General features: G+C 50.4%; 2 protein-coding genes across 6 annotated transcripts in view; one reads left to right on the forward strand and one right to left on the reverse strand.

The window, feature by feature from the left end:
• Positions 1-91: 91 nt before the first annotated feature.
• Positions 92-1,624, forward strand: Krtcap3 (keratinocyte associated protein 3). 3 transcript variants are annotated; one of them, NM_001363337.1, is made up of 7 exons: positions 128-236; positions 341-525; positions 614-673; positions 787-993; positions 1,077-1,211; positions 1,317-1,424; positions 1,516-1,619. In NM_001363337.1, the coding sequence occupies exons 1-6, from the start codon at positions 209-211 to the stop codon at positions 1,422-1,424; spliced, it is 723 nt and encodes a 240-aa protein (NP_001350266.1). In that variant the 5' UTR covers positions 128-208; the 3' UTR covers positions 1,516-1,619. The 3 variants fall into 3 exon arrangements, with proteins under 3 accessions (XP_030110657.1, NP_001350266.1, NP_081497.2); NM_027221.3 differs by having other exon boundaries at positions 1,520-1,619; XM_030254797.1 differs by lacking the exon at positions 614-673 and having other exon boundaries at positions 92-236; positions 1,516-1,624.
• Positions 1,625-1,700: 76 nt separating this feature from the next.
• The window catches only part of Ift172 (intraflagellar transport 172), a 38,113-nt gene continuing 20,892 nt past the window's right edge, over positions 1,701-18,921 (reverse strand). The window contains exons 19-48 of one of the 3 annotated variants that reach the window (NM_026298.5): positions 16,017-16,101; positions 15,656-15,748; positions 15,057-15,134; positions 14,597-14,845; positions 14,337-14,415; positions 14,065-14,185; positions 13,740-13,884; positions 12,829-12,918; positions 12,200-12,297; positions 11,993-12,128; positions 11,788-11,904; positions 11,342-11,484; positions 10,253-10,346; positions 9,861-9,925; positions 9,349-9,529; positions 9,045-9,154; positions 8,816-8,945; positions 6,236-6,334; positions 5,939-6,048; positions 5,753-5,816; positions 5,311-5,397; positions 4,977-5,093; positions 3,987-4,097; positions 3,673-3,792; positions 3,075-3,170; positions 2,824-2,883; positions 2,641-2,739; positions 2,237-2,390; positions 1,975-2,066; positions 1,701-1,846 (exon numbers count right to left, since the gene is read on the reverse strand). In NM_026298.5, coding sequence (NP_080574.5) covers positions 1,757-1,846; positions 1,975-2,066; positions 2,237-2,390; positions 2,641-2,739; positions 2,824-2,883; positions 3,075-3,170; positions 3,673-3,792; positions 3,987-4,097; positions 4,977-5,093; positions 5,311-5,397; positions 5,753-5,816; positions 5,939-6,048; positions 6,236-6,334; positions 8,816-8,945; positions 9,045-9,154; positions 9,349-9,529; positions 9,861-9,925; positions 10,253-10,346; positions 11,342-11,484; positions 11,788-11,904; positions 11,993-12,128; positions 12,200-12,297; positions 12,829-12,918; positions 13,740-13,884; positions 14,065-14,185; positions 14,337-14,415; positions 14,597-14,845; positions 15,057-15,134; positions 15,656-15,748; positions 16,017-16,101 — 3,313 coding nt within the window. In that variant the 3' untranslated portion in view covers positions 1,701-1,756. Of the gene's footprint in view, positions 1,847-1,974; positions 2,067-2,236; positions 2,391-2,640; positions 2,740-2,823; positions 2,884-3,074; positions 3,171-3,672; positions 3,793-3,986; positions 4,098-4,976; positions 5,094-5,219; positions 5,398-5,752; positions 5,817-5,938; positions 6,049-6,235; positions 6,335-8,815; positions 8,946-9,044; positions 9,155-9,348; positions 9,530-9,860; positions 9,926-10,252; positions 10,347-11,341; positions 11,485-11,787; positions 11,905-11,992; positions 12,149-12,199; positions 12,298-12,828; positions 12,919-13,739; positions 13,885-14,064; positions 14,186-14,336; positions 14,416-14,596; positions 14,846-15,056; positions 15,135-15,655; positions 15,749-16,016; positions 16,102-18,921 lie in introns of those variants that run through there. The other 2 variants (XR_003955698.1, XR_003955699.1) reach the window with 2 other exon arrangements.

An 18,921-nucleotide genomic window follows, 5' to 3' on the forward strand; every position in this document is an offset into this window, starting at 1 on the left:
CTTGCGGCTCAGTGGGTGGCACCGCCGCTTCGGTTGGGGCGGGGCGGGCCCAGGTAGGGTGGCCCCTTGGAGGCCGGGCCTTAGGTCAGGGGCGGGGCGGGGCCAGGTGGAGCCGCCTGCGGCGGCGCGGAAGCGGCGCTTGAGGTCGGCGTCGGGACAAAGCCAGGTCCAGGTAGAGCCTATGGGCGGAGGGAGTAGAGCGGCCACGATGAGGTGCTGCGGCGTCTGCGCCTTCGGTAAGTTGTACGGCTTTCTACCGCACCTGTGGTCCCACAGGGCGACGCTGGGCCTGGGGCCCCGCCCTGCACGGCTACTGTCCGCCCCTCCCCCTACCTTGCAGATGCCGCCCGAGGGCCCAGGCGGCTGATGCGCGTGGGACTCGCGCTGATCCTGGTGGGCCACGTGAACCTCCTGGTGGGAGCTGTGTTGCATGGTACTGTTCTGCGGCACGTGGCCAACCCCCGAGGCGCGGTCACTCCTGAGTACACCACAGCCAATGTCATTTCTGTGGGTTCGGGACTACTGGTGAGCGTCGCGGGAGGGTGGACAGGCAAGGCGGGTTGGGCTGGGCGCTGAGAGCCAGTAAGCCCTATTAGGCTTGTTGCTTCCGCAGAGCGTTTCAGTGGGACTTGTGGCCCTCTTGGCATCCAGGAACCTTCTTCGCCCACGACTGGTGAGAAGGGTGGAGGAGGTGTCTCAGCACACTACCAATGGACAGGAGCCTCAAATAGAGAAGTATCACGGAGAAACAAACAGGCTGTTTACCCAGGTCTTCTACCCCACTAGCACTGGGCCCTGCTGACGCTGGCCTTGGTGAACCTGCTCTTGTCTGCTGCCTGCTCCATGGGCCTCCTCCTGGCTGTATCGCTCACTGTTGCCAATGGTGGCCGCCGTCTTATTGCTGATTGCCACCCAGGACTGATGGATCCTTCCATACCGCTGGACCAGGGGCCTGGACACACTGACTGCTCCTTTGATCCCACAAGAATTTATGTGAGCTTATTCTTGCTATTGGAGAAACTCTGGTCCTCACCTTTGCTCCAAGGCCTAGTCCTCTTTGTTACTTTGGGTTTTAGGATACAGCTTTGGCTCTCTGGATCCCTTCTCTGTTCATGTCTGCAGCTGAGGCTGCTCTTTCTGGTTACTGTTGTGTGGCTGCACTCACGCTACGGGGAATTGGGCCCTGCAGGAAGGAAGGGTTGCAGGAACAGGTAAGGAAGAGGAACAGGAAGGGCTCGTTCCATACCCTGGTTGTGTTGAAAAGGAGCTGGTGTGTCAATTTAAGTCCCAATTACTGAATTCCCTCCTTTGGGCAGCTGCAGGAACTGACAGAGCTTGAACTTCCCGAGTGTAAAAGGCAGGAGAACGTGCAGCTGCTCCATGGCCGTCAGGACTTCCAGGCCTTACAGAAGACCTGGGTTTAGGTCAGGTGAAGGCCCTGGGGTGGGATGCATTCTTGGGGACGGGGGCTACGCTGCTTGCTCTCTGACTCAGGTTGGCTCTTTTCTTTGTCAGGCAGGTGTTCTTCTGAGGCGCAGTCCACAGGTGTTTTCTACTACGCACGGGGGCCCTGACCCTAGGGTGGTATAAATAATTGTAATAAAAGAACTTGTATTTTGTCTTCTGCCTGATTACAGTTACTTGTAGAGTAGGGGCAGTGTGCTGTGGTGGAGAGACATTGAGCAAAGAATGCAGCAGTCTCCACTACTCAGAGAACTTTAATGAGGGACAGATGTAAGCGTCTCGGCTGCGCCAGTCACTGAAAGGAAAAGCTGGTGCTAGGGAGACCACCGCACCACTGGCTGATGAACTTGAGCACGTCCTGGCACACTGGGCTGTGAGAGGTCTGTGAGCAAAGTGGAGAACAGGAGAGGAACCATCAGCTCCTGGCTGAGCAGGGTTTTGAGATTCCTATTTGCAGCGCCCCCTACCCCACCCGACTGCCTCCTTTGTCTTTAAGACTCCTTCTCTAACCTTGATGGCCATAAGAAACTTGTTCCAGTTGTCTTTGTTAGCAGCCTTCCCAGGCCGCTTAAATTCAATTTTGTTCCTCAAAATGGGGTAACCTGTGGTAGAAGGTGAAAAGGCAGCGTTTGCAAGAGTGTGGAAGGGGGACTAGGCAGCTGAGAGCTGGGTGGGGAGGGGTAGCTCTGGCACCAAAAGGAAATTTTGACGTTTCTGCTTTTCCCGCCTTTCTCCTTGCCGTGGGATTCTGGGGCGATGTGGGGTTCTGTACCTGTGATGAGGCAGGGCAGTGCCCGAACTCCAGTGCTCGCGGCAACTAGGGAAGCCTCATAGACACCTCGCTCATCCCGGGGCAGAACCTGCTCCAGTCTCTGGTCCATCGAGACTGTGAGCACCCAGTCTCGGACCTCTTCTCTCTGGGCCTCCTGGGGAAGAGAGGTAGTGCTAGCTTTATATGGGGTGAGGACAGGGCCTTCCTAAGCCTTTGGCCACACACCAGCTATAAATAGTCCCCCTGGGATCTGAGGGACACAGTCACTGCTTCTGCTTTTCCTGAGTAGTAGTGAGGGCTGGTGTCACTGAAGAATAGCAACCCGGAGCCATCCTTCTCAGTGCCAACCCACTGGTGACAACCCACTGGTGACACCTTTCCCTTCTCCTGTCCTGCCCCCTTACCGGGACGTGCTGCTTGGCTGGGAGCGGCACCTCAAAGGGAATGTCAGTATCCTGAAAATCTGAATGGTCCAGGGCATCCAGGGTCCCTTCTTCGATTGCCTGTGGGCAAAGCAACCACCCAGGAGATAGGCACAGCATGTGACAGGCAAAGGCTCCTCATCTCTGGGCAGTTTCCCTACTTACATCAGTCAGATCCAAGAACCGATTGAGGAAAATGAAAGCCATGTTCTCCCAGCCAACTTCCTGTAACAGAAAAGTTGCAGATGGCTGTGAGCATGGGTACTACTTGTCCGGGTGTTAGGACACTCCAGGAAGAGACAGAGACTGTGTCCTTCTCAACGTTGGTCCCATACTCAGCTTTGCTCAAGGGAGTCTCCTTCCCATTTTAGATTTCCTTGTTTCTTCAGCCCCACCCTTCCCTTGTTCCAGCTCACCTTGGCAGCAGTGCCCGCTTCATAAAAGGCCTTGTCTGCAGGGAGTAACTGGGTGTGGCGCAAGAGCGAAACAGAAAGCCTGGCAGCTACGGTTTCCTGTGGATTTAAGGCGAAGTTTATGATCCTGACTGAGTGACCAGACCAGTGAGCCTGTAACTAAGGCAGAGCCAGTTCTGAACCACTCTAGATCTCAGGCTATTCCAGTCTTTCATCAGCACAGTGTAACTGGCCCCAGATTGTGTACAGGTTCCTTCCACTTCTAGAATTTGACCAAGTACACGAAATGTATACATAGTTACAACCAAATAAGTCAAAACTGTGTGTGCTTATAGGAGGTACATAAAAACTATCAGACATCTGACTGTTTCAATAGATTGAGGGTGGTAAGGCTGTGTGGGCATAGAGCCCTAGGGTCAGAGCAGTATGGGAAGAGACTGGCGAGTGTTAAAGACTGATTAGACCGAGAAGCACAGAGGGAGACGTGGCAGTTTAAGGGCCTAGGCTCGTAGATCCAGAACTGACACTTGTGCAGCTTCATAGCTGTGAATGTGGGTCCTTGTGACTGAGGGTGCTATGAATCTCCCTGGCTGGATCTTACCAGCTGTTTGATACTCTGGGCTGCAGATCGCGTAGCGTAGTAATGAGAGATCAGCAGCATCATCTCAAACTCCTCATGCGCTGCAGAGTTTGCCTCACTGGACTTCACCAGGTTTTCACACTGTGAGATAGAGGGGGGGGGGAGGGGAGGGGAGGGGAGGGAGGAGAGACAGCATGAGAGCACAGCTAGGCTGCTGTGGGGTGAGAGCAAAGCCATGGAGGTTGTACAGTGGTTACTGCTGCCCATTTGGACTGAGACCAGGACAGGGACAGAAGAAGGAACCCTGTAATTTCATTGCTGACCCTTCTTCTTACCAGGTTGAAGAGGACATCCCGAAGATCAGCCCAGCTATGGTAGGCCTCAGCATTGTTGGTCCCAGGAGAGCTAACCATGTCAGTGAAGATCCTTTTGTAGATGTTGAAATTCTAGAGGTTAAGGGGGAAGGGCACCTGAGTGAGTGAGCTGTGTGTATAGGAGCGCAGCCTAGATTGATGGAGAAGGCAGAGATGTTAAGAAAACTATTTTAGGGCTGGAGAGATGGCTCAGCGGTTAAGAGCACTGGCTGCCCTTCCAGAGGTCCTGAGTTTAATTCCCAACAACCACATGGTGGCTCACAACCATCTGTAATGGGATCTGATGCCCTCTTCTGGTGTGTCTGAAGACAGCTACAGCGTACTCATATACATAAAATAAATCCTTTTTTTTTTTTTTTAAAGCAGAATTTTTTTTTTTTTGGCAGTAAGACCAGGATCTCAAGGTTATCCTAGGCTCCATAGTGAGTTCCAGGCTGGCCTGGCCTACATGAGTTATGACTTAGAATAACAGACAGACAAAACCCACAACAAAAAATAAAAGTCAGTGTGGGTGGATCTATAAATGTGAGAACAGCCACCGTGTTACCAGGCTGATAGTCTAGAGAACCCTGGTTCTCCATAGGAGAACAAAGTGAGTATGACCTTTAAAGGGTATTCACACTTCCTCTTGGACAGACAAGTCAGTGTGTTTTTGTTTTTAGTTTTTTTCGAGACAGGGTTTCTCTGTATAGCCCTGGCTGTCCTGGAACTCACTCTGTAGACCAAGCTGGCCTTGAACTCAGAAATCCACCTGCCTCTGCCTCCCAAGTGCTGGGATTAAAGGCATGCGCCACCACGCCTGGCGCGGTGTGTTTTTAATAAGAGCATGGATGGCTACTTGAGTAAGTTCTTCAAGGGATAAATCCTCCAAGGAGTCTGTGTGTTCCAGGACAGGAGTCTTAGAGATGACTGAAAGGATGGCTGCAGAATGAATTCCCAAGAAGGCTGTACCTGTGGGTTTGCAGGGGCTCCGTGTTGCACATAGAGGGCCAGTGCCTGGGCATAGCCACCTTCTCGGATCAGATGAGTTGCATACAAAGCCACATACTTGTGCAGAATCTTGTAGTTCTGTTTGGGAGTTTGGGAGGGAGGACATGGACAAGGCTCAGATCAATAAGAACTGGCAGCAAGAGACCAGGGATTTGTTCAGGGAGTAAAGGGCACGTACAGTTCTGACCATAGTATCAGAGTTACCAAAGACTGATGTTCAGTAGGGGCCTTTGCAGATTGGCCACTGGTGGAGTTAAGAGGTGGGAAGCTCAGAAGCAGGGAGGGAGCGCAGTACCTGCTTGGTAGCTGTTTCAATGCATTTATCCCACTGGCCCTGCTCCACATACAGGTCCAAGGCAGCTACTACGTCCACACCCACCAGCTGTAGAGCAAAAAAATGGTGAGCTGAGGGGACAGAGGATCTCTAGTACCTCTTCAGGAATTTGGCATTTACTCTTCTTGTTTCTCTCTTGTGCTGCTGGGGCCGAACCCAGTGCCATATATATATATGGCACTGGGTGTTATATATATATATACATACATATATATATATATATATATATATACACACATATATATACATATATATAGAGCTCAGCCTCTTGACCCAGTGCCATATATATATATATGTGTGTGTGTGTGTGTGTGTGTATGTATGTATGTATATATATATATATATATGTATGTATGTATGTATATGCTAGGCAGAGCTCAGCCTCCTAACTTCAGAGCCTTACCGAATCCACTTTGCCCTGGTTCTTGAGGAACTCCTTATAGTGCTGATCCACATAGTCCTCATACCTGGGAAGATATACAGAGACTGTTAACTTCATGGTCTTGGGACGCCACACCCTCCCCAGAACTTTCTCCTTCCACTCCGGTGTTTATAAAAGGAACTAAAAAGTTTAGCTCCTATCGGTTACCGGGGATCTAGCTCTTTGGCCACGCGCTTGGCCTTGTTCCACTCTTCCCCCTCAATGAAAGCATCGATTGCTTCTTTGACAAGGTCCAGGTTCAGATAGAGTTCTGCAGCCTGCACAGTGGGATATCAGAGTGAAAATGATCTTTCCATGTGACGCAGTGGTCTTCCCCCACTTGGTGAACTCCCACCCTCCCTCTGCCCAGAACACTGCAACAGCTGCCACGGGGCCCAGCCCCACATCTGGGTGATGCGTCATCGTTCCACCCGTGCATGTGGGATCCGGTCAGGGCCTACTTACAGCACTGTGCTTTCCAATCCCGATCAGCTGGGGCCCTACAACCCGGACGACTTCCAGACTGCGCTGGGGAGGCAGGAACTTGATGGACAGTTCAGCCGCCTGAGTGGATGAACAGAGATTGGAAATGGGTGGAAGAAACAAAGTGGGCCAAGGCTGCATGGCCTTCCTGTTGCTCTCCTCCACTTCCCTTCCTCAGGCTCCTTCCTCATCTCCCCGCTTCCCCATGGAAGCCTGGCTCGTGGTCGCTTGGCTGAGCACCCTGGACCTCGCCGCTGTGCCTTCCACCTGGCTAACAGCTCTTCAGATGCTTCCCTGGCTGTCTGAGGTCACTGCATTTTCTTTGTCAAAGATAAAAATCTCAGTACCAAAGTATAGAGAAAACAGAAATGAGAACTGCAGACAACCTGCAGCTATTTGTGAGCCTCAGACTGTTCATGTTCACTGGGTTTTGAAAACAGTACAAAAAAAATGGCAAATACCAGTAATATTAGGTTCAATGAGTATTAGGTTGAAATGTCTATATTTTAAAGATTTTATTTATTTTTATGTTATGTGTATGGGTGTTTTGACTGTATTTTTGTCTGGGTATCTGGTGCCCATGGAGGCTAGAAGTGGGAGGGTGATGGATCCTCTAGAACTGGGGTTCCATATGGCTTGAACTGCCATATGGATGCTGGGGACATGGTCTGAGTCCTCTGGGGGACCAGCATGTGCTCGTAACTGCAGAGCCCAAGATGTCAAGTTTTAAATGTTCAGTTAGGTGTATTGCAATTACTTTAACTCTGACTCACTCTCACACACACAATCTCTCTTTTAAGATTTATTTACTGTGTACAGTGTTCTGCCTACATGCACACCTGCACACCAACAGAGGGCACCAGTTCCCATTGCAGATGGTTGTGAGCCACCATGTGGTTGCTGGGAATTGAACTTAGGATCTCCAGCCCAACTCTCTCTCTGTCTCTTTTTAATCTTAATCAAAAACAGGTATTAAAAAGCTGAAATAATGGGCTGGAGAGATGGCTCAGTGGTTAAGAGCACTGACTGCTCTTCCAGAGGTCCTGAGTTCAATTTCCAGCAACCACATGGTGGCTCAAAACCATCTGTAATGGGGTCTGATGCCCTCTTCTGGTGTGTCTGAAGATAGCTACAGTATACTCACATATATAAAATAAATACACCCCCCCGCGCCCAAAAAAACCCCAAAACCTGAAATAACACATTTGTACTTTACATTATGTTCCCAGCAGGCAGGGCTGACCTGGACGATTTCAACAGCTTTGCTTAACTGTTTCCACTGGGATGTCCACATCTTCACTGATTTTCATTTCCATGTGACCCAGTTTATCTATAGTCTAGATTAATTCCCCTTTCCTTTCTTGGCCTGCCAAACTCTGCAAGGCTTAAAGCATGCTTTCTCCCCATCCTGAGAGCCATCCTATGACCAATCTGAAAGTACCCCATCCAGATGTCAGTAAACAGCATAGAAAGTATCGGATGCTTAGTGGTTGCTGATTAAAGTCTCAGATCTCACAACAAACCCTCAGCCCCTCTACCTCTTTTGCTTCACTTCCTGGGACCCATTCAACGACCCCAGAAGTGTAAGGGCAGCAATACAACAATGTTTAGCTTAGAAAGCCAGCTGCTGCCCAGCCCCTTAGGTACCCAAGGTCCTTAGTTCTTCGTCATGACCGAAATACCTGGAATGCAGGTAGTGGTCAAAACTTTGGGTGTTTCTGTGAGGATGTATTTGGTTGAGGTGTTTACATGGTAAGGCAGATGGACCTTCCCAATGCAGATGGGCTGTGTCCAATCAGCTAAGACTTTGAACTGAACACAAGGCTTATCTTACCCTGAGTAAAGGAAACCTCATCCTGCCCAAATGCTGTCTAGACTGGGACACTGGCTTTTTCCTGCCCTCACTCTGGAACTGAAATGGTAGCTCTTCTTGGGGCTCCAGCCTTCACACAGGAAAGACATCACTTTCTACCCCAGGGCTTCCTGCTTCCCAGTCTCCATGCAAATCCTGGGACTTGCCTACCTTGGTTACTGAGCCAATTTCTCATCTCAGGCATATACACACACTATCAGTTTTGTGTCCTTGACTGATAACCTGTGTTAGGACTGGTGAAGAGGACTGGGTTTGCTTAGTCCACTGTAGGGGAGGCGGCTTTGCAGGAGCTGGCTGTTATGTGGAGGTGTGAAGAGGAGCCCATGTTTTTTCCATGGCCTTTACCCTGGTCTGAAGCTGTCCTTCAAGCTCTCCTTCCTTCTTCCGAGAACTTCCAGGACTACTCCAGCCCACAGAGAGCTCAGGTGTCTCTGTGCTGCACTTCACACACCCCAGTCTTTACTCGGATTTGGTAGTAATTAGTCCCTAACCCTGGCTGCGCAGGGTGTGTATCTTACATCTCGTCTAGCCTTCAGATGTCTGGCTCTAGCATACACTGCAGGTACTTAGTAGACATCTGCTACTTGAAGTAAAGTCACTGGAAGAGCAGGATGAGGGTTTGTAAAGGCAGCCACGTGGGAATGGACTTCAGGGAATGGGGGCAGGAGTCAGGATGCACGACTCCTCACCTTCATCCAGCACTTCTCCATCAGGCCACTGCTTCCTGAGTCGCGAACTTTGAGGTAGCAGTCCACTGCACGGCTATACTCTCCAGCCTGTTCCCACTGCCGTGCTTGCTCTACAAGTCCCTCCACCCCTCTGTGGGGAGGAGAATGTTTAATGATCAGGACTGGGGAGGGGTAGTGTGGTCCAGCCCATCGACTCCTGATCACACTGCCTGGGCATAAGGCTTCTTACCTGCCTCCCTTCTTGGTAGCTTCTCGCTCATACTCTTCCTGTAGGGCCTCTAGCTGGCCAGGCACATAGTCCTTGCAGATTCTCAGAGCGTCGCTCCAGAGTCCAGCCTCCTGCTCAGATTTTCAGGTATCAGAAGGGCAGAGGTGGGGGCTCGAACGCTTCCTACCACTACACAGGTTCCTCTGGCCTGACTACAGACTTCTTAGACCTCCCTGTCCCTCTTCTTGCCAGGAATCAGTGTGGAGCTCTGTGGCCTCTTATCCTTTGTGGCCCAAATATCACTATACCTTATAATATCACTCACCTTATAATAATTGAGAGCCAGACCTGGTCTCTGGGCCCGAAGTAGTAACCCTTCTGCCTTCTGAAAGTCCTTCTCCTCCAAGGCCCCACGGGCTTGACCTACAAGTACCTCAGCAACGCTGTCAGGATCGTGGGCCTCAGCCACGCGCTGAGCTGCCTCCCAGTCCTGGTTGTGGACAAACCTGCCCAAGATGGGGGACATAGGAGCTGTTGAGTCGAGGACTGAAGCCTTAGTAGTGGAAGCAAACAGTCGTACAGCTGAGGGGTTACCAGGTTTATGCTAGGGTTGCAAGTAAAGGACCAGAAAAGATCCCAGGGCAGTATCTCTATCCTGTCTTAGGACAGAGGCTGGAGAGACGGACAACTCAGTGGGTAGAGGTGCTTGCCACAAAAATTCATGACCTGATTCAAATCCTAGAACCACATGATAGGAGAGAACCAACTCCTGTAGGTTGCCATCTGACTTCCATATGCATAAATAATTGAAAAAAAAAAGGATACGGGGAAACTCACATGAGGACCGCCTCTTTGGGTTTACCAGCTCGGATGAATTCAGCTTCAGCCTCTTCAAATTTGCCCTAGACAGAAGGACAGTCACATATGGTGAGAAGGAGCCTAGTATTACAAGCAAGTGGGAGACAGGGGGGTCTGAACTGGTCACTGTGGTCTGCAGCAGTTCTCAACCCTCTCATGCTGTAGCCCTTTAATACAGTTGCTCCTGTTGTGATGACCCCCAACCATAAAGTTATTCTCATTGCTACTTCCTAACTATAATTTTGCCACTGTTATGGTTCCTAATGTAAATATCTGATCTACAGACATTTAATACCACCCCTAAAGGGGTCATGAGCCCCAGGCTGAGAACCACCATGTTAGGGATAGAGCTGGACAAATCACATCCGCACCTCATCTTCCAGGTACATGGCGTATTTGAGATGAATCTCTGGGGCTTTGTGCTTGAAGGCTAGCCGAGAGAGTTCAAAGGCAAACTCAAAGGAGCTGAAATGGACAATCTGGATTAGTTTGTACTTCATACTTAACAGAAGGCAAGAGAAAAGAGGGAAGACAGACCCTAGGGGAAGAAGAAGGCAGATTTAAAGATGGCAGATAGAAGGGGCAGGGCAACCCTTCACTTTCCGAGGCTATCAAAGGCTCCTGAGCTCCCATCCCTGCTCCCCAAGCACTACAGAGCCCCAGCCTCCGATTCTGCTCCTGGTCTTTGTGACATAAGCTCAAGAAATGCAGACCGCTGCATTTGGGCCGCTGACCTGTGCTGCAGTAAATAACCCCTCCCCACATTCATACAGGCATCCTAAGTAAACACACTGGGCCATGGACAAGCAATCGCTATCTCAGTAGGGGACACTAGCTGTGAATAAGAAGGGGGCAGCAGAAGCGGAAGATAAAACGGTGCTGGGGCGACATGATCTCGGCACACTGTGTATAAATGATGGACCAGAAGGGTCACTGACTTAGCACAGTCCTAGCTTTCCAAGCTGCCCCTGCTCAACCCTTCTCTTCAGAACCATCGATAAACACCTTCCTTCTACTATATCCCCCCTCCCTTTTTGAGATGGGGTTTTGCTATTTAACGTGTCTGGCTCTCCTGGGACCTGCTGAGTAGACCATGCTGCCTTGAATCTACAGAGATCTGTCTGCCTCTGATTCCCATGCTGGGATTAAAGTGTGCACTGTCACGCCTGGCCAACTTTTCACTCTTTATCTTTGTTTAGTTGGTGCATGGTATCATGTAGCCTAGGCTGGCTTCAAACTCACTATGTAGGTAAAGCTGGCCTTGAACTCTGATCCTTCTGTCTCCACCCCAAAATGCCAGGATTATAGGCTGGCCCACCATGCCTGGCTCACATGTCTTCACTTTTGCCTCAGCTTTTGGAGTTATTTTTCATTTGCATCATGTCAGTTTTCTTTCTCTGTATATAGGATGCTCTGGGAGGGATGGAGCCAGTGGAGAGGAAACTCCATCCAAGACCCACCAGTTGTCAGCAGCATGGTCAATGGTGGCCTCCAGAAGTCCCAGCTTGTTAAGTAGTCTAACTGCAGCCTCTCCTCCCAGGCTTTTGGCCCACAGATAGGCCACGTGTTTGTGGGCATTGGCTCCTCCATGGGCTTTGGCCACCTGTAAAGCAAAGCTGATTGAGCATCGCCCACAGCAGAGCTGCCCCTTGTCAACTCTGGCCTCCTGCCTCAACCATGACGAGGTCAGGACCCTGCTGCTAATCATCACCAGAGAGGGCCAAGTGTCGGGTCTCTAAACTTAGGTCAGTGTTTAAGGACAGAGGATGGCGTTCAGAAAATCCATAAGCTCTTACAATTTTAAGTACAATTTTGTCTATACAAGTGTGGCCATGCTTCTGACAAAAATACTCTTTAGTTAAAATTAGTCCTGTGGGAACGGACAAGGGATGCATGGACTCCGTACCCGGTAGGCCTCCTCCCAAAGCCCGCTGGAGCGGTACATGTTCACAGTTGCCTTCCATTCCTGGGCCTCAAGGTAGTGATACTCAGCCTCCTGCAGTCGGCCTTCTGCCTCCAGCTCCTGTAGGGTGGGGTGTCAGGATGGAAGGAGTGGCTGGGCAATGGCTGGGATGGGCAGGGTGGGGTGGGCAGGGCTGGAAAGGGCTCACCTTGCCCAGGTGAAGGTGTGTGTCGCTGAGGAGGTCTGGATGGTGCTTCCCCACCAGGCGAATCATGTCGTCATACAACTTGTGCTTTTTGAACATGGTGATGGCGAGATCAGGCTCCTCCACCGTCACGTACAGCCTGCAGACAGGAAAGGTGTCCTGCGGCTACTGCTTCACATCCTCGAGGCCACCCCTTCCCCGGAGACTCACCTCTCAGCCTCTCGGTACTTGCCCTGCTTCTCCATCTCCTGGGCTTGTGTGATGTAAAGCACGGACACGTCCTCGGGTCGCATGCATTTCATGGCCAGCTGTGAACATGGAGGCACAAGGGAACTTGTCAGCTTGTGGACTCCCCAGTCCTCCCAGCAGCCACTAGTATTTAGTTACTGCCGCCCTACCGAACCAGCCCACTGGGAGCTGACAAAGAACTATATTCTGCTAAGACATGATCTAGACTGTGAGGCCCTGAATGCAGGGCACAGGCTACATCACACACACACACACACACACACACACACACACACACACACACACCCCCTCACTGAGCTCTTCAATGCAGGGGAAAGGACAGTGATCAAGTGACCAGGGGCTCTGGAGCAGTAGTTTAGAATGCCTGGATCCCAAGTTTCTCAGCTCTCTTCAGAGCTGCAGGCTAAGGAACAGGGACCTCTCCTCATTTTTTTGCCTGTTGCTAGGGCTCCACATTGTCTTGGGTGTATTTCGGTAGTCGTTCTTAGCTTCTGGGGAACCAGTAAAGGAGAGGTATCAGAGATTAAGGAGTGTGGCAACATGGCCACGGACGCAGAGTTCTTTCCTCGTGGACACTGCCCATGCTCTACCTTGTGGGCTTGCTCCCAGCGGCCGGCCTGGGTGTACATGTCTATGGCGTCTTTGGTCCGGTCTCCTTTGGTGTAGAGCTCCTCAGCAATCTGAAATTGAAAAGATTCAGCTGGGATGTCAGAGCCTGACACAGCACCTTGTAGTGTGCTGAAGGAAAGCAGAGAACAAGCAGAGCGTGTCCCCAGGAGACAGACTAGATCAAGGCAAGGGGAGGACCACTGCACGTGTGCACACGCATGTCTGTGTTGTATACAGTGTGTGTGTGTGTGTGGTGTATGTGTGTGTATATATGTGGTGTGTGTATAGTGTGTGTGTGTGTGTGTGTGTGTGGTGGATATGGTGTGTGTGTGCGTGGTGTATATGGGTTGTGTATGGTATATGTGGTGTGTATATGTGGTATGTGTGTGTGTGCTGTGTCTGTGTGAGTGTGTGTTATTCTATCACCCTCTGCCTTATTTCTTTGAGGCAGGGTCTCATTCTCTGAAGCTGGAGCTTGTAATGTTTAGCTGGGCTGGCACCCAGGAAGCCCCAGGCAGGGAATCCTCTTGCTTTTACCCCACAGCTCTGTGGACAGGTGTGTGCAAGACCATGTGGGTGCTGGGATCTGACCTAAGTTCTCCTAGTTGCACAGCTAGTTGTCTTAACCACTGGGGCATCTATCTAATGTGGTAGAATTTAAGGGCCTCACGGCTGCCATGGAGGGTGATCTACACTTGCTATGCTGAAGCTATTCATGAATCACTTGAGCTGGCTGGGATGGCAGCTGGGAGTGCACCTCCTCATTCACTGTGATGTTGTCTGAGCTCCAGCAAGAAGGGCTGGCTGGGCTGCCCCCACATCTTGTTCTAGGAGACCTCTTCCTCCCTTGCACTGCACTGCTTCAATGCTGCAGAAAGGGACTTTTCCTTACCTCATACTCCTGCAGAGACGCATAGTGTTGAGCCACACGAGGATAGTATTTAGATGCAGTGTTGCGATCCTGGAGATCTAATATATAAATTGCCTTCTTCCACTGGCGGGCACCCAGGGCAGCCTCAATTGCTTTGATGGAGCACCTGGCACAGCCAGGAAGAACATTAAATATGTATGAGGAAAGAGGAGGGTGAGAGGGAGCAAAGAGACCCCCAGGCACATTCTAACCCACACTCCGAGATTCCTTTCAGGCTGTGGCCTCCTCCTTGGTTCAGAATCTCACTTCATGCCCAAATCTTCATTCTGTCCCTGTGCCACCATACCTGGCTTCAATATAGTGGTTGATGGCCGCATCCAGCTGCTTTTGCTGTACCAAGTGGTCCCCCCAGGCCTCCTCTAGCCTCACCACCTCCACTGGGAAGGCCAGTCGAGCCAGCTCAACAGCTACCGGGGATAGAAGAGGCACTTGGCTCAGGAAAACAGGGCAGGGATGAAGCATGGGCGATAGGCGAGGCATAAAGGAAAGCAAGATGTCCCCAGGGAGATGCTGGGTGCTGGACAGGCAACAGTGTACAGGGTCATGAGTGGCTGGTACCTTTCATGAATGCATTGCCTTTACAGTAACACTCAAGGGCCCGCTGTGGATTTCGAATCTTCTCAAAGAGATCACCTGCCTGTCAATACATATATGGCTACAATGAATGAAACTCACAGAACACAAGCAATCAAGAATCAGCTCCCCAAAGAAAGAATGCTTGCAGTCAGTCAGAGTTATGTGTCCCTCCCCACGCTTCCTTTGGGTGGGAGAGGGGTTCAGGTCCTGAAGACCAGAGCCAGGACAAGGCAGTCGCATACCCTTTCATAGAGCTCTCCCTTGATGAGGGCTGTGGTGATATGTTCTACTAGTTCTGTGTTGGCCAGCAGCTCCTCTCGGGTCAGCACCAGCCGCGCAGCTTTGGCAGGGAGCCCAGCTTTGAGGTAGAGGCTGATAGCTGCCAGCCCATCCCCTTGGCTCTCCTGCAGTTCACCTGCTCGTTCCTCTTGCTGTGTGTCCATTAACCATTGATAGTAGTCTCTGCGCAGCTTCTCCAGGGCTGGGTGTCCCTGGACATAAGCAGAGAGAGCTAGGAATCCCATGCTGCCTAGCTCTCCCACTTTCATTTCTCCTGGTTCCTCTGTGACAGTGTGGTTCCTCTGACGGCACCATATCAGCCAGCCCCAACCCCATTCCACATCCCGTGGCTTCCTTGGAGAGATTTCTGCAACTGGTGAGGCCTAATTCTGAGCACTTATGATGAGAGGACACAAACAATACCTTGGCCTCAGCCACAGCAATGCATTCCTCCCAGCGGTGCAACTCTTGGTACATGTCCATGGCCTCCTCAACAGCATTCTAGGGGTGCCACGCGGCAGGAAGGAGACCAGGAAGGCAGAGGGTCAATAATAATAGTCTTAGCCTGCTCAGCCTGGCTAAGATGTGTGTGCATGCGCGTGTGTGTGCGTATGCACACTCATGCTTGCATCGAGTGCCTTGCACATGTTAAGCCCATGCTCAACCACTGAGCTACACTCCTGGCTCCAGTGATGGATTTACTATAAACAAGAAGCTTAAAGGCTCCTCAGACTACATAAGTTTGGGGTTTCATAAAAACTTGGATCTACCCTATGTACAAGGATTGCAAAGACAGGTTCTGGAGTAGAGAGAAGCTGAGACATCATTCTGAAAAGAAGAAAAAAATTGAAGTCCAAAGGAAGATGTTTGCCTAAATAAAGATAACACAGAGGAGGAACCTAAGAAAGGCATGGGATAAACTCTCTAAGCTTAAAGGTTCTCCCTAGACTCAGACTAGCAGTCTTCCTTTGTTTTTTCCTCCCAGGAGCCCTTCCTCCATCTGGTCCCCTTTCTCCCATTACCTGTTCCAAGAAGATCATCTCAGCAAGTTTGTAGTTCTTCTCCAGCATGGCGAGACGAGCTCGGACCTGATAGAAGTCCGTTCCTTCTCCACCCTGCAGGGAAAAGCGAGGTTTGGTCACTCAGTACAGGCAGACACAGGAAGGCCAGCAGGACATGGAGGCTAACAGACTTGGGAAACTAAAGATCTTTAAGGGACTTAGCAGCCTGAGGTTTCACGAAATTCCAAAGTGGTCCAACTTTAGGGATGAGGGGTGGGCAGGGCAGAAGAAGGTAGGGAGACTACAAACCAAGAAATCATGGAACTAAAACTAACAGAAGTTACAACTTGGGAGACTGAAGGAGTCAAGAGATGATACTTGCATATTCCCTGGACACCTGATCTGCAATCTCATTGGTCTCATGCAGGAACCGAGCTTTGGCCACATGACCTAAAGCAGAGAAGCACCTACAGCAGGGAGGCAATAATACAGCAGTTATAGTATCACAGGACTGCCATTACAACATCGTTGGACAAACATGTAAGGAGCATCTCGTGTGTCCCCGTCACCTGCACTGCTACAGTCACAGAAAGCCCCGAGAGGGACAAGGGAGAGGAAAGCCTTGTTCTCTGGGATTTTCCACTCCAGTTGAGATAGATAATTGGAGAATGAAAAGTGAAACGAGCAATGGTGACACTGCCACCAGTGAGGAGGCCACTGACATTGGCTGGCATCTGACCACAAAGAGCAGCTCCTCCCTGGCCAGACAAAAATATGGTCATTGCTACAAAGTGGAACTCTGTTAAGGGGGTGACCAGGAACTTTCTCGCTAGATTTCAGGCCTGCTCCACAACAGGAAATCCACATCAGGGGCTGCAAACCTGGCCAAGTCTGTGACCGGGAAGTCACAGGCCCTACTGGGGAAGCCACTGCTGTTATTTTTGCAAAATGGACATGATTTATCATTCAATCTCTTTCTAAATAATTGAGGCTATGCCCACCAGTCAGCACCGCCATCAGCGTTAGTCAGGAAGCAGCTTCGTGTAGTGGGCAGTCATAACTGGAGAAGCAGAACTGGTCAGAGTGCTGAGGGTAAGAGACTGCTGGTGTGTGGCGCTGATGGGACGCATGCACCCCACTAAGGTCAGGGAACATCTTGGGGGAGGGACTGGAAAGGATGTAAGAGCTGGAGGAAAGTGCAGTGTGCTGTGGGATGCTGTCTTCCAGGCCACATGGCTGTGGCCTGTGGGAACCATTAATATCCTGTTATGGGGATATAGACACTCACAAGGCCCTGCCCCTACCTCAGGATCTTTGGGCCGTTAATGGTGGGGGTGGGGGTTAGGGGAGGAGACAATTTCTTCATGGTTTTAGCCACTGGTAAGGTGCCTGTGCTCCTGTAAGAGACACTAGTGAAACTCACTGAATCATTAAAGAGAGATTAAGGTAGAAGAGGGACTAGCTGAGAAGGGGATCAGACAGAGTGAGAGGGAGAGACAAGACGGGGATGGGGTGACTATGAAAAAGCACATTACAGCCGGGTGTGGTGGCGCATGCCTTTAATCCCAGCACTCGGGAGGCAGAGGCAGGCGGATTTCTGAGTTCGAGGCCAGCCTGGTCTACAAAGTGAGCTCCAGGACAGCCAGGGCTATACAGAGAAACCCTGTCTCGAAAACCCAAAAAAAAAAAAAAAAAAAAAAAAAAAGCACATTACAGTACCATAAGGAAACCCATCAGCACGCATGGTTAATATATGCAAACAGAAACATTTTTAAGAGAATTAGTCTTGGCAAGATGGGATCGAAGGGATGGTCATGCAGTGCTCCCAGCAAGGATGAGTAGGGCATGCTCAGAGCCGACGGTTACAGTGTGGCTAGAGATGAACGAGCCAGCAGATAACGGGGCTAAGAAAGAAGCTGAGGCAAATTCCTGCAGGGCCGCTGGCCATGGCAAGCAGTCTAGATTTTATATTGAATATAACACTAAGCTATTGGAAAATTCTGGGCAAAAAATCATTAAGTTTTGTTGTTGTTGTTTTATAAACAGGGTCTCATGGAGCCCAGGCTGGTCTTTAACTCATTATATAGTCAAAGGATAACTTTGAACTTCTGATCCTCCTGCCTCCACCTCCCAAGTGCTGAAATTATAGGCATGTGCTACAATGACTGGTACAGGTGGGACTGGAAATCAAATCCAGGGCTTCAGGCATGCTAGGCAAGTACTCTACTGGCTGAGCGACATCTCTAGCCTTCTAACTGATGATCTTAAGAAAGTTTATGCCAGGTGTTGGTGGCACACATCACCCAGTACTGCATAAACAGGGTGTGGTGGTGCAAGCCTGTAATCTTAGCTCTAAGAGGTAGAGGCAGGAGGATCAGAATTCTACGGTCATTCATGGCTACATATGGAATTTAGGCCAGCCTGGGCTATAAAAACAAAAGCAGGGCTGGAACAATGGCTTGGCAGTTAAGAGCACTTGTTGCTCTTGTATAGGACTAGGGTTTGGTTCCCAGGACCCATAAGGAGGTTCACGACCATCTGTAAATCCAGTTTCAGGAGACCTGATGCCGCCTCCATGTGTACCAGGCACATGATATGTATATGCAAGCAAACCAGACATACACATAAAAATAAATACACCTTAAAAAGTAAAAAGTGAACAGATAAGATGGGGCCCTTAGGACTTGCTGATGGTCTGTGTGGTTGCGGGGGGTGGGGGTGGGGCAGGGAGAGGATGGGAAAGCTGGAGGTCACTTTCTAGAAGCAGCTGATATGTGCTGAGCACTTATATCCCCATAAGCCTTTTGGACTAACTCTCTTAGTGTTCTTCATCACCATCACCACTGCCACACTGCCTTATGCTACATGCTACATGCTACATGCTACATGGTAATGACATCATCACTGCTGGGAAGTGGAGCCAAGGACTGAAGGACTCTGGAGTCATAAACCTGTCTATTACCTGTGTACCACAACCAGGACAGACATGGAAGGCATGATAGGAATTCTTGGGCAGGCTGGAGAGATGGCTTAGTAGTTAGGAGGGTTAGGAGGGTATACTGCTCTTACAATGACCTGAGTTCAATTCTCAATACCTACATCAGGAGGCTCACAACTGCCCTTAACTCTAGCTCTAGGAGAACCTATACCTCAGACCTTTGCGGGAACCAGCACTCGTGTGGAAAGACCTACACACAGGCCCTCACACACTCTGGGGTGCTTTGGATGAGAATGCCTCCCACAGGTTCAGAGGCTTGAAGGCTTGGTCCCCAGTTGGTGGAACTGTT

This window comes from Mus musculus, chromosome 5 (genome assembly GCF_000001635.26).
Source record: "Mus musculus strain C57BL/6J chromosome 5, GRCm38.p6 C57BL/6J".
Taxonomy (NCBI): Eukaryota; Metazoa; Chordata; class Mammalia; order Rodentia; family Muridae; genus Mus; species Mus musculus.

Excerpts from the sequence above, each read along its gene's own strand:
- Krtcap3 (NM_001363337.1), top strand. The coding sequence starts at position 209 with ATGAGGTGCTGCGGCGTCTGCGCCTTCG. Across the intron at positions 237-340 it reads CTGCGGCGTCTGCGCCTTCG|ATGCCGCCCGAGGGCCCAGG; the intron begins GTAAGTTGTACG and ends CCTACCTTGCAG. Across the intron at positions 674-786 it reads ACCTTCTTCGCCCACGACTG|CACTGGGCCCTGCTGACGCT; the intron begins GTGAGAAGGGTG and ends CTACCCCACTAG.